Source organism: Ovis aries, chromosome 15 (genome assembly GCF_016772045.2).
Source record: "Ovis aries strain OAR_USU_Benz2616 breed Rambouillet chromosome 15, ARS-UI_Ramb_v3.0, whole genome shotgun sequence".
Taxonomy (NCBI): domain Eukaryota; kingdom Metazoa; phylum Chordata; class Mammalia; order Artiodactyla; family Bovidae; genus Ovis; species Ovis aries.
In genome coordinates this window covers 19,875,964-19,889,118 of record NC_056068.1, presented here as the reverse complement: position 1 = coordinate 19,889,118, position 13,155 = coordinate 19,875,964, and the positions used below count along the sequence as shown (strand labels likewise).

Below are 13,155 nucleotides of genomic sequence, written 5' to 3'. Positions count from 1 at the left end.
ACGGAAGAACTGTACAAAAAAGATCCTCACAACACAGATAATCATGATGATGTGATCATTAATCTAGAGCCAGACATCTTGGAAAGTGAAGTCAAGTGGGCCTTAGAAAGCATCACTATGAACAAAGCTAGTGGAGGTGATGGAATTCCAGTTGAGCTGTTTCAAATCCTGAAAGATGATACTGTGAAAGTGCTGCACTCAATATGCCAGCAAATTTGGAAAACTCAGCAGGGGCCATAGGACTGGAAAAGGTCAGTTTTCATTCCAATCCCAAAGAAAGGCAATGCCAAAGAATGCTCAAACTACCGCACAATTGCACTCATCTCACACGCTAGTAAAGTAATGCTCAAAATTCTCCAAGCCAGGCTTCAGCAATATGTGAGCTATGAACTCCCTGATGTTCAAGCTGGTTTTAGAAAAGGCAGAGGAACCAGAGATCAAATTGCCAACATCTGCTGGATCATGGAAAAAGCAAGAGAGTTCCAGAAAAACATCTATTTCTGCTTTATTGACTATGCCAAAGCCTTTGACTGTGTGGATCACAAGAAACTGTGGAAAATTCTGAAAGAGATGGGAATACCAGACCACCTAACCTGCCTCTTGAGAAACCTGTATGCAGGTCAGGAAGCAACAGTTAGAACTGGACATGGAACAACAGACTGGTTCCAAATAGGAAAAGGAGTACGTCAAGGCTGTATATTGTCACCCTGCTTATTTAACTTCTATGCAGAGTACATCATGAGGAACGCTGGACTGGAAGAAACACAAGCTGGAATCAGGATTGCTGGGAGAAATATCAATAACCTCAGATATGCAGATACCACCCTTATGGCAGAAAGTGAAGAGGAGCTAAAAAGCCTCTTGATGGAAGTGAAAGAGGAGAGTGAAAATGTTGGCTTAAAGCTCAACATTCAGAAAACGAAGATCATGGCATATGGTCCCATCACTTCATGGGAAATAGATGGGAAACAGTAGAAACAGTGTCAGACTTTATTTTGGGGGGCTCCAAAATCACTGCAGATGGTGACTGCAGCCATGAAATTAAAAGACGCTTACTCCTTGGAAGAAAAGTTATGACCAACCTAGATAGTATATTCAAAAGCAGAGACATTGCCGACTAAGGTCCATCTAGTCAAGGCTATGGTTTTTCCTGTGGTCATGTATGGATGTGAGAGTTGGACTGTGAAGAAGGCTGAGCACCAAAGAATTGATGCTTTTGAACTGTGGTGTTGGAGAAGACTCTTGAGAGTCCCTTGGACTGCAAAGAGATCCAACCAGTTCATTCTGAAGGAGATCAACCCTGGGATTTCTTTGGAAGGAATGATGCTAAAGCTGAAGCTCCAGTACTTTGGCCACCTCATGCGAAGAGTTGACTCATTGGAAAAGACTCTGATGTTGGGAGGGATTGGGGCAGGAGGAGAAGGGGACGACAGAGGATGAAATGGCTAGTTGACATCATGGACTCAATGGACGCGACTCTGAGTGAACTCCAAGAGATGGTGATGGACAGGGAGGCCTGGTGTGCTGCGATTCATGGGGTCGCAAAGAGTCGGACATGACTGAGCGACTGAACTGAACTGAACTGAACTGAATATTCTACACAAATATGCAGCAATAAGGCCTACCCACCAGTTTGGAGATTCACACTGAAACCAAAAGGCTGGATTTACTGACGAAGAGAGAGGAATTGCAATAATAGGGGAGTAGTGGTAAGGAGGAGTTTCAACAGTTTGTTCATATCAAATAGAGAAGGCTGCTGCGCCTAGCTTCTATTCCATGAAACAGGAGAATTTGTGCTGCACACGGCATAGAGGAAGTAATGAGGCTCTGGGTTTTTTTTTTTTTTGTTCATCACTCTTATTTCATATATTTGGTAGAAGCTAAAGGAGAATATGGAGATATAATTTTAATGATGTCCAGTGACTAGGTTATGAAAGGGTACTGAAGAAATAAAAAACTTTTAGGAATCTAAGAGCACTAACATCCAACTTACACTCCCTTCCCTGATGGTTCACAACATGGTAGTGTTAATGGCAGGAAACGTCATCTGAACCTAAAACCACAGGCAAATAAAAACACTGGACTCATTTAAGGAAAAACTAAACTATCGGATACATGTGGATAAAGAATAATTCTGTACTCCACTGCTGAACTACTGCAGGTTTAACAGAATCAGAATTTGAAGAATGGTAAAGCTACATGGAGGAAATAAAAATCACAGTATCATTTAGAATTTCATTTTAGAAATGATAAATATTGCTTATGCTTTATTTCTGTGTCTATATGTGGAGTATACAGTTCACTCATTGGAAAAGACTCTGATGCTGGGAAAGATTGAAGGCAGGAGAAGGGGACGACAGAGGATGAGACAGTTTGATGGAACCGACATGAGTTTGAGTAAACTCCAGGAGTTGGTGATGGACAGGGAGGCCTGGCGTGCTGCAGTCCATGGGGTCGCAAAGAGTTGGCCACGACTGAGCAACTGAACTGAACTGATACACTTCATGGTACACCTTTATCAAAGTATCTGCCCTACTATGGAAAGAAGCCTATTTGCTCAATGACCAATTGGCAAAATTATTGTAAAGTTTTTGTTTTTTTTTTTAACTTTTTGAAAAATTAACTGCATCTTTTTGTCAGTAATTGCTAGTTAGTCCAGCTTCACTAAATATTAATTTCATTCTATTTTATATTTCAGAAATCAAGTACTTTGGCACAAAAGTTTAGGGCTTTTGCTAAATTTATTACTCTATTTTTGAATATTTGTCAATTTTGGGTGAATTGCTTATTTAAGAAACTTATCCAGAACTTCTATCAGTGTGGCACATTTTTAAGAGGATATTAATAAGCTGAAAGAAGTATGCTTCCTGCAAAGCAACACAGGATCCCTCTAATTTTGGGAACTATGCTGTATATTATAGTTACAGGGCTTATCCTTGGGCAATTTTGGGTTCACCCAGATCTAAGAGCCCAAGTCTCCTTTATGAAACAAATAGAAATCATTGAAAACAACTGATGATCTAAATATGAAGAATTAAAATATACCTATAGGTTCACAAGAACAAGATGAACTGATAAATTGCTATGGGTTAAACGCTGAATTAACACATAATTCAACACAATTCTGTGGTGTCGGAGAAGACTCTTCAGAGTCCCTTGGACTGCAAGGAGATTCAACTAGTCAACCCTAAAGGAAATCAATCCTGAATATTCATTGGAAGGACTGATGCTGAAGCTGAAGCTCCAACACTTTGGCCACCTGATGTGAAGAACTGACTCACTGGAAAAGACCCTGATGCTGGGAAAGATTGAAGGCGGGAGGAGAAGGGGACGACAGAGGATCAGATGGTTGGATGGCATCACTGAGACTTGAGGGACTGAGTTTGAGCAGGCTCCGGGAGTTGGTGATGGACAGGGAGGCCTGGCATGCTGCACTCCATGGGGTCACAAAGAGTCAGATATGACTGAGCGACTGAACTGAACTGAAACGTTGAATAAAAAAACTGAAACAACTAAGTTTTCATTACATTAGTTACTATATTCTGGATTAAAATGTAGAATCTAGCTTTTTAATGCAATAATAATTGTAATTTACTGAGCACCTATTACATGCCAGGCCCTCAGTACTGATCATCTTTAATTCTAATAACAAGCCTGCAAGATAACAGTTTCCCCCTTTTTAGAATCCTGAAAACTGAGACTGGACAGTTTAAACAAGTTCCGCAGAATCACAAACATAGTGTGTAGAGAACTAACTTTTTTAACAGCCCATTTTGGTAATTTTAATCAAGTGCCTTTCTTTCCTTTTAATTTACATCTAAAGAGTCATTTATATCAGTTCTATTACTAGCATTTAAATGAAATTAAAATATATTCATCTTATGTATGGAATATACCTGCTTGAGAAATCAGAAAGGAAATAAAATAATACTCTATTCTTAACTTACCCTCACATTTACCTTTTATAATTTACTATGTGTATAAATTTATTATATAACAGGTGTGCTAAAGTACCATGAGTAGGATGTTAGGTTAAAAAGTAAAAGCATGTCTGTTATATTTTATACAACAGGAAATGGGTAAAATCTCTCTGCATTTTTGTTAAAATTAAGATTTTGAATCTGAAGTAGATATGCATTTCTAAATGACTTTTTTACTTTATGTAGATCTCATAAGTGGCAGAATGTAAACGTTTACTGTAAATTTCCGTAAGTTCTGGCACTTTCAAAGTTATGGGCATGGTACAACATTTCACTGTGACTTACAGTATAATCCTGCTATAATAAAAATTTGCTGTCAAGTTGTTCTCTCCTGAAATGCCTGAAGCATCTCAGTTTACGTGACAGAATAAAATATATGATGGAGGTGAGAACTGAATCTGCACTATTCCATCTTTATAGTAAAAGGAACAGAATGGGGCCCAAATAAGATGGGGGTACAAGTGTGTTTTCAATAATCATGTTGAAGGCCATGGCACCCCACTCCAGTACTCTTGCCTGGGTGGGCTGCAGTCCATGGGGTCACTAAGAGTCGGACACGACTGAGCGACTTCATTTTCACTTTTCCCTTTCATGCACTGGAGAAGGCAATGGCAACCCACTCCAGTGTTCTTGCCTGGAGAATCCCAGGGACAGGGGAGCCTGGTGGGCTGCCGCCTATGGGGTCGCATGGAGTTGGACACGACTGAAGCGACTTAGCAGCAGCAGCAGCAGCACAAGTGTGTTTTCAATAATTATATATAATAGATTGTTTGAAATGCCTCCATTATGCCATTGATTTCTGCATCTCATCATCTGGGATACAAAAAGTTTAGAGTTTTATGCAGATTTTCAGTTATCAAAGTACTTTTTAATTGCCGCGGGGAACTAGACTTCAATCATGTGAGTTGATTCAGCTGTGACATCATTTATCTAAAGGACATCCACTTAAAAGAATTCACGTCTATGGGTTTTGATGCTGTTCCTCCCCTCTAGGTTGCTCTTCTGACAACCCCAGAACGCCTTTGCCTCCAATGCCAAATTCTCCACTTCTGTCTTTCCTGTCTCCTCCTTCAGAGAACTCTGCTTCAAAAATTGAACTCTCATATTATTGCTATTGTGAAGACTTTCTCCCAAGCCCCTCAGCTGATATAGCTTCATTTTATGTAAAACTAAAAAGTCCTTTCCCAACTCCTCTTCCTTCCCTTCCTCTGTCAACTTTCTAGAATAACAGCTTAGCTCTGTTCCTTCATTTCTTGACATATTGTAACTGGGGTTTTGTTTTTTTTTTTTAACTATTGTCTATTAATTTTTTTTTTCAACTCTACCAGTTAGTCTTTCTTTTCTTTTTTTCTTTTGGCTGTGTTAGGTCTTCCTTGCTGCACAAGGGCTTTCTCTAGTTGCCGTGAGTTGTGGCTACTTTCTTGTTACCATGCATAGCCTTCTCATTGTGGTAGCTTCTCTTGTTGCAGCTCAAGGGCTCTAGGGCGTGGATTTCAGTAGTTGCAGCTCACAGACTCTGTGTAACTGGGTTTCTATCTTTAATACCATATGGCTCTTGAAGACAATGACTCCCTGGCTGTCATGTCCTTGATCTTTTTTCAGATCTACCCACAGGATATTCTCTCCTTAAAGCCTCTTCCTTGATGGCATCTGTGTGTCTCTTGGTTTTACTAGCACTACTAAGACTGGTATTTTCTAAACTACTCTTTCCCTGGATCATCAGTTTTTTCCATCTCCCAACCTATTGCTATCCATACTTTTCATGATGAATGGTTCTCAACACTGACTATGCATCAGAAATACCTGGGCACTTTAAACATACTGTAGAGTTATTTGAGCTCTATCATACACTCTGAGTGAAAGTTGAGCCCTGGAATATGTATTTTGTTAAAAACCCCTCTGCTGCTTTGGCTGCATATGGCTATGGCGGCAGGTGTTTCTCTAGGCTGCCTTCCTTCATTACTCACTTGTTTGGCAATTCCATGGTGTTTCGGCTTTACACAGTATCACTCTGTTAAGGTACTTGTTCAACAGTTCTGGATTGTTTGTAAGAAAAACAATCATTTCATGGCCAAGTGTGGGAAAGATTAAACAACAGGGAGATTATTTTGCTGAAGGACTTCTCAAAGTTGTATGTACACTTCATACTTATGATACTTAAGGCCCTTTTTACTCCATTAGAAAGTGTTGTTTGCATCCAACTTGATTGCCTGCCTCCTATAATCCACTATAAATATCATGGCCAGATTATCAGTTTAAGGCATAGCTCTACTCTTGACATTTCCCTCCTCAAAAATTGTCAGTTACCTGTGGCTCAGAGCAAAGTTTAAATTCTCTAGCTTGGTATTTGAGGTTTTGGAAAATCTGACTTGAACATTTTTAACTTGCTTTTTACCTTTCACTAGATGATGAAAAATGTATAGACTCTGAAGTCAGACATATTTGGATGTGAATTACGTTTTACCCTGGGCAAGTTTGCTTATAAATGAAAGATCACCTTTCCCTTTCCATCAAGAGGAAGCAGTATTATTTTGAGGATTACAAGTTAGTCCTTCTCATACCCTATGCAGAAATTCTTGCTAACACCTAGAAAACAGTGGTTCTCAAATTTTAGTAGGCACCATTATCAATGGGGCTATTTGTTAGAAAAGGAGATGGCTGGGCTATACCTTGATCTAGACTTGGTAGGTCTATGCATGTACTTGGCAGTTTCTAGAACTACACTGTTTAATATGTAGACACACGCTACAAATTAAGCATCTGTAGTATGGTCAAGTCTGAACTGAGATGTGCTATAAGTGTAAGATACCCCATTTTAATACTTAATATGAAAGAAATAATGTCAAAATATCTCTAACAAGTTTTTTATTGGACATACATTGAAATAATAATATTTTGTCTCTATTAGCCTAGCTAAAATGTTTTTATATTAATTTTACTTGTTTAATTTTTGATTGTGCCATTGAACAGCACTGCTCTAGAATGCACACAAATTATCCCCAATGATTCTTTGGTAGTTATTCTCAGATCACTTTGAGGAACAATACATGAAATGTTAAGCTTTCTGAAAGAAGAACCGATACCTTTATATATCTTTATATCCCCATAGTATTCTGAACATTGTGGGCAGTTAACTACATACAAAATTGAATTTAGACTCACTTTACATTTTAAGCCATCAAAATCCTAAAAAATTATTTTTGAATTACATTTCTTAAGTGGAACAATAATAACAACAACAACAAAAACCCAAACACCTGAAATTATGGCTTTGTTCCCAAATTTAAAAAAAATCTTCTCAAAGAACTAGGATTTTATCCTATGGTTATTTGACTTTGTAGAGAAATAGGCCACTTATCCCTCTAGGTTCCAAAACTGTTCAATATGATCATACTCAAGTTCTTCAATTAAAACGGATATTTAACTTTATACTGGGATATGTGCTAATTTTTATACCATAGTAAAGTTAGCCAGATGAGTGGGTGGAAACATATCTGGGGAAAAGGAGGTCTTTTATTTAGGGACAAATGAGGTGAGAATGGCTGACCACTCTGGAAGTAAGAGCGAGAACTAAGAAAGAGACAATTAGAAATACTGAAGCTAACGCTGGGATGAAGAACAACTCTGACATTAAGAGAAATGGTCACAAAATCAGAAATATGTTTTGAACGTTGTTCAGTAATAATGAGTGAAGATTTTCCACTTACCTCATTGCCACATTGCTGCCATCGATAACGACTGGTCTCAGATTCTCCCCATCATCTGCAATAATCTCTTGCATTGGAGATTCAGACCTCTGAGATTCCAGGGAAGATGTTTCCCGCATTATAATATTAAGTGTACTAACTGTTTGTTCAGCCTCACTTTTATTTCCAAGTTTGACAAGTTCTCCCAGAATATCATTGATTAAAGCATCAGTACCAAGTTTGTTTAGCACAAGTTGAACCTGTTCTTCAGAATAACCTAACTTCAGTGCAAACTCCAGTTTTGTTTGGTATTCTCGCACCACATCAGGGGGTTTTTTCATTTCCTTGGATGGCTGGGACTCTTCAGGTTTAAAGTCTTGCAAAATTTCACTGCATTTGAGTATGTGAGGCTCTAAACAGGGAGACCTACATAGCTGTCTGTGAGTCTTGGTTAATAAGCATGGCTCTACTGAAATGCTACTCAATTGTTCTGACTCATTATCAGAATTTGTGCTTTCTTCAGAGTCACCAGAGCTCGCATTCTCTTCAGACACCTCTTTTTCTTCCTTGCCAGAATTAACTTTATCCATTGTTGGTTTTTCTACCATTGACCAAGGTACAGATGTACTTAAATGTGGGTCAGTGCTCTCCACATAAAGGTGGCCTGGGTCATGCCCCAGATGATCCTTCAAGCCCATGAAGCTGTTATGTGTACTTGACTCCACTTTGCTGTTTTTTCTGTATTCTTGAATGCAAAGCACCCCGTATTCCTAGAGAAAAATATAGAATATTTAGAATTTCATATTTACTGGTTCATTTCTGGTTCAATAAAGAAGCTGGGAGTTATCAAACTACTGAATATCAACTTTGTTTTGTCTACGTCGTCTCATTACTCATAACACCCTTCCAAGATATATCATGTCTTTTTCAGACAATGAAGTTAGGAATTAGAAAGGTTAAGTATTCCCTCCAAGGCAGCAAAGTAAATAAGTGGAGGAACTGGATTTTTTTTACCCAGTTTTGTCTGGTTTCCAAACCCATGGTTTCCCCATAGCATCATGCTGCTTCTTAATCTACATGGAAGATTTTCCCAGAGTTAGAAAGCCTTGTTTCTATAGTGACACACAGAATATTATTTTTTTAAAAAAGCATGTTTTTGATGTGCTATGACAGGTTATATGCATTTTCTCTAAAATAATTCATAAAAACATGCAAAAATTCTTTTAAAGAGAAAGTCATGTGAAAAGGAAAACATTAACTTACTATAATTTAAAAGCTGTTAATCTGGATTAATCTAAAGACTTTCAAAAATAACTTAGGTACTGTAATAAAAGAAAATAGATTCTACAAGAGCCAACAAGGAATGAAATAATTACAAAGTGAATTATATTCCACTTTAGAAGTGAATATTTTTGCCCTAATAGTCTTTATTTTGTGAATCCTGAACACAGTAACAGAATACAACTCTCAACACCGTGCTACCCTTATTAAGTGCCAAAGACTAGTCTCTTTCATCCCAGGGGGAAAAGCTCTCATTCTAGCACAATTATAGAAAGTATAGGAATATATTTCATTAGCAGCAGATAATTAGGTACATTGAATAAGTGAATAAAATTTATTCAAAATAAAATTGAATAAATGTTATCTTAATTTCTTGAATTTGATGGCAGAAAATACTTCTGTATCACATTAGGTAATTACCTAACTGCTATCTGCATTTGGTTAAAGTCATCTTTTCTTCTACTTTCCTCATGCAGGAATGCTTTTACATTTAAAATGCTTTTGTCATTTTTCTAGTTTCTTTAGAGTCTATTGAGATTAATCATTATTTCTCTACCAGGAACAGGTTAGCAAAATAAAATTATTTTCTCTTGTGCTTCATTGTAGGGACTATATGCACATCAGTAGTTTACTTATTAAGGCAATTTCAGTGTTCTATCCATGATTAACATTAGTAAGCCAGTGGCAGCTGAATTGGAAACTGTCATAAAACACCTATTTATATAACCTAAAAAAGAAAATTGGAAAAACATTTTATTCTACAGTTCCTCAACATCTTATTTACAGTAGAAAGAAGCTATTATATAAATGCTAAGAGAAAATGCTAAGTGATTTTCTAAGAAGCTGCACATTTGAATGCATTTGATGAACTTATTACAGAGTGAAGTATTTCTACATTATGAAATAAATTATATTAACTATGGTAAATACTAGAGAAGAGACCATGGAATCTTTAGCTTGATAACAGTACACTTAAAATCCCGCCAGTGTAGAACTCCTACACATTTCCACAGGAGTTTCTTCAGGTTTTATCCCTTGAGAAGACAGATAACTTTAACATCATTGTTCTAATATGGCATTCATTAGTTTTTAAAGAAACATCACCCTCTCTTTGCTTCTGATTGCACAAATGATAAAAAAAGAAATTTTCCTTGGGAGACCTCTATATACATCTGCTCTATTATGAAGCTGTATCCATTTCAATTTTTTTCTATTAATATGGATGTGCATGAGCCCAATTATTAGAATTAAAGGAAGGGATTTTGAAAGCAAATCTTTATACTCAGTGATTTATTAACTACTGTAATATACTGACACCATAATGCAAGCAACAAATCACAACAGCATTCTAATAAAGGGATACAGTTAAAAAGAAAAATCTGTATTGTGGCCTTGGTAGAGCTTCTACCAAAAGTATCTTAAACAAGGAAAACCTATTGGAAGCTGGGCTGCCTGGCAACCAGAGCTGGTTGCTAAGCGGCACTCTTTTAACGTGCCATCATGAATGCTAGCACAGTGAAAGAATAATTTGGTATGAACAAAAGCCTATAAAAGAGACTGGGACTTAAGTGCGTCTGGTTTACCCTCTGAGAACAATGCAGCTGCCAAACCAATCTGGAAGCTCCGACATCATTGTTCTGTAAACCTCACAATCTGCTCTGACTGCAGGAAGTGTATTTAATGGGCAACATTTTTGATCTCCCCTAAAAAGTTTGGTTTTTGCATAAGTGCTGTTGTGAGATAATTCTTCAAGATAATGATTCACCGACCAAATCCCTGAATTGAACTAGGAAATATTATTTTAATATTGAGCTGTAATATTTTTCATTTGGACTGTTTTAAACAAAATGAACACTTTATGAAAAATACAGCCAGTGGGGAACATTAGAATGAAATATTATGTTTAAAGAATTTTCACATTTGTCAAAGAAGTAAAACCAGATATAAAGTTTTTAAACTGAAAATTAAACAGCCTAAAAACATATTTAAATCTTTTCTGTTATCACTTTCAGTCTCATATTAAAAGTGTTGGTAACACTATGTAAATCTGCTCTGCGTAATTTTATTATAGGACTACAATGATTAGATAAGGATAAAATGGTATTATCAGTTGTTTCCTTTTTATAATATTAAGCTAGATAAAATTCATTTGTACTGAGTGAATACCACACCTTTAGGCTGTGACAATTCATATAATTTATATGTACTATGAAACTAAAATGTTTCCAAGTAGACTAACATGATTTTTAATATTAGGTATAAGCGTAAGCTTGATTTACACTACTTCAAAAAATTTATACCTAATTTTGTTAGGCAAAATAACTTTTCTTTTAAAATATTCTGGTTGAACTCTTTTTTCACACTGACAGGCCTTTCTTCATCGTCCAGATTTCACTGGTTACCTCAAAGAAAGTTATCCAATGTCATCTTGTACTAAGCAAGCAGTTAAATAATTTTTAGTTCCTATAAATCAACAGACTAAATACGAAATAGTACATATAATGACAAGTTTAATTATCAGACCTGTAAGATGCATATATTTTCTCCATTACATAATATAAATTTGAAATAACTTATTTTTACTGACCCAAATGGTAAAGATTTAGTTTTTAAAACTTGAATCTCTAAAATGCTTTCTTATTCACTTGTAATTAGTAAAAGATTGCCCTGAATGAATATGGCACTAAGAAAAATTGGCAATATTTTGAAATCCAGTCAAGAAAAAATTAAATGCTATTCTTAAAATTTTAAAGCCAACAAAAATAGTTTCATAGACTGCAGTATTACTTAATGTAATGTGCAAAACTTCACAAGGCATTTTTATTATAAGACATCTTAGAACAAAGAATGGTATATGATCTAAATTTTTCTTCAGTGCCTTGAAAATGATCAATATAATTTTGAAAATATTTAGCAAAGACTCCAAAAACATCACAAAATTTACTATTACATGCAAGAAAGAAAACATTTTTCTCCTTAATTTTTAAATTTAAGTTTTGCCATTTGAAATGCAAATGCATATAAATCATCTTTAATCATCTATTAACAAGAGTAAGTTTCCTCATTTCATGAAGCAGCAGCCTAGACAGTCTCATACACAAAGTAGGTCAGTGTTTATATTCCCACAGTTATCAAAAACCTCCAAGAATACAGTTCACTTTCAGGCTCTATATCAGAGACCCGATATAAGCGCCCTTTATATACTATATTCATGAACACAAAATGTACTAGGGAAACACTTAATGGTCTAAAAACAGACTTCTGCACTTACAGAGCTTTAGATTTCCTTCAAATATTGTATTGGAAATGAACAATTTTTCTTGCTGAAGGCCTAGTAAGTTAAAAAATAAAATAATATTATATGTTGAAAAAGAACTAAAATGCCATGCTAATTTTGTTGATGATAAAGTATAAACAATTGTTTTAATTGCCAAAAAGAAGTTTTATACTAGCTGAAAGCAGATTTATTATACAATGGCTATTTACTAAAAATCTGCTGCATACACAAAGATTCCCCCATTTAGTGAGCTTTTCTTTAAAGTTCTCATTAGATAACTGTGATATTCCTTTATCTCAAATCCAGTAAAAAAATTTTTTTATATTCTAAAGAGCATCATATTAATCAGGAATATTAGACCATAAACTTGTTAAATCAAATTGTTTGTAACATCGAGTTACAATGCCATAAAGTGGGTCCTGATTGTTATCCAAATGGTAATAGTAGGAGAACAATGAAAATAAAATAATGAATATGTAATAAATACCTACTGCTGTAGTCTCTGTGTATTTAATCACCATTGTATTTCAGTGAGTGCTGTTGTCTGCATCCCTCTAGCTAACAAAAGAAGGATGTCCCTTTGAGCAGATTGGTTAATGCTCTGGGGCAACAGATGTCTACTGGAACTGCAGGAGACCAGCAACTGGTGGCCTGCCCATCTTCTGAAAACTTTCAATAGACTTACGCATATGCTCACACAATAGGGCATGTGGTAGAAATGAAAACCTCTTTTTAACCCTTTATGCTCTTTCTTTTCCTCCCAACTGATAGATGAAAGTCTTTGTCTCCTCCCTTCCCCATTACAGATCTCTTGAAAGCAATAGTTCTCTAAGTGACATCTTCAATCTCATATCTAAAACTAATGCAAGCCAAAAAAAAAAAAAAAAAAAAGTGGGAAGAAACTCATGAAACTATATATGAGTACTGAAAC

General features: G+C 36.1%; 1 protein-coding gene across 12 annotated transcripts in view; it reads right to left on the bottom strand.

Annotated features, from left to right (window-relative positions):
* The window catches only part of ZC3H12C (zinc finger CCCH-type containing 12C), an 80,761-nt gene that overhangs the window by 34,588 nt on the left and 33,018 nt on the right, over positions 1 to 13,155 (bottom strand). For 10 of the 12 annotated variants that reach the window (XM_060399270.1, XM_027979180.2, XM_042232900.1 and 7 more), the window contains one exon: positions 7,688 to 8,436. In XM_060399270.1, the coding sequence (XP_060255253.1) occupies positions 7,688 to 8,436 (749 nt within the window). Of the gene's footprint in view, positions 1 to 7,687; positions 8,437 to 12,218; positions 12,279 to 13,155 lie in introns of all 12 variants that reach the window. The other 2 variants (XM_042232902.2, XM_042232903.2) reach the window with 1 other exon arrangement.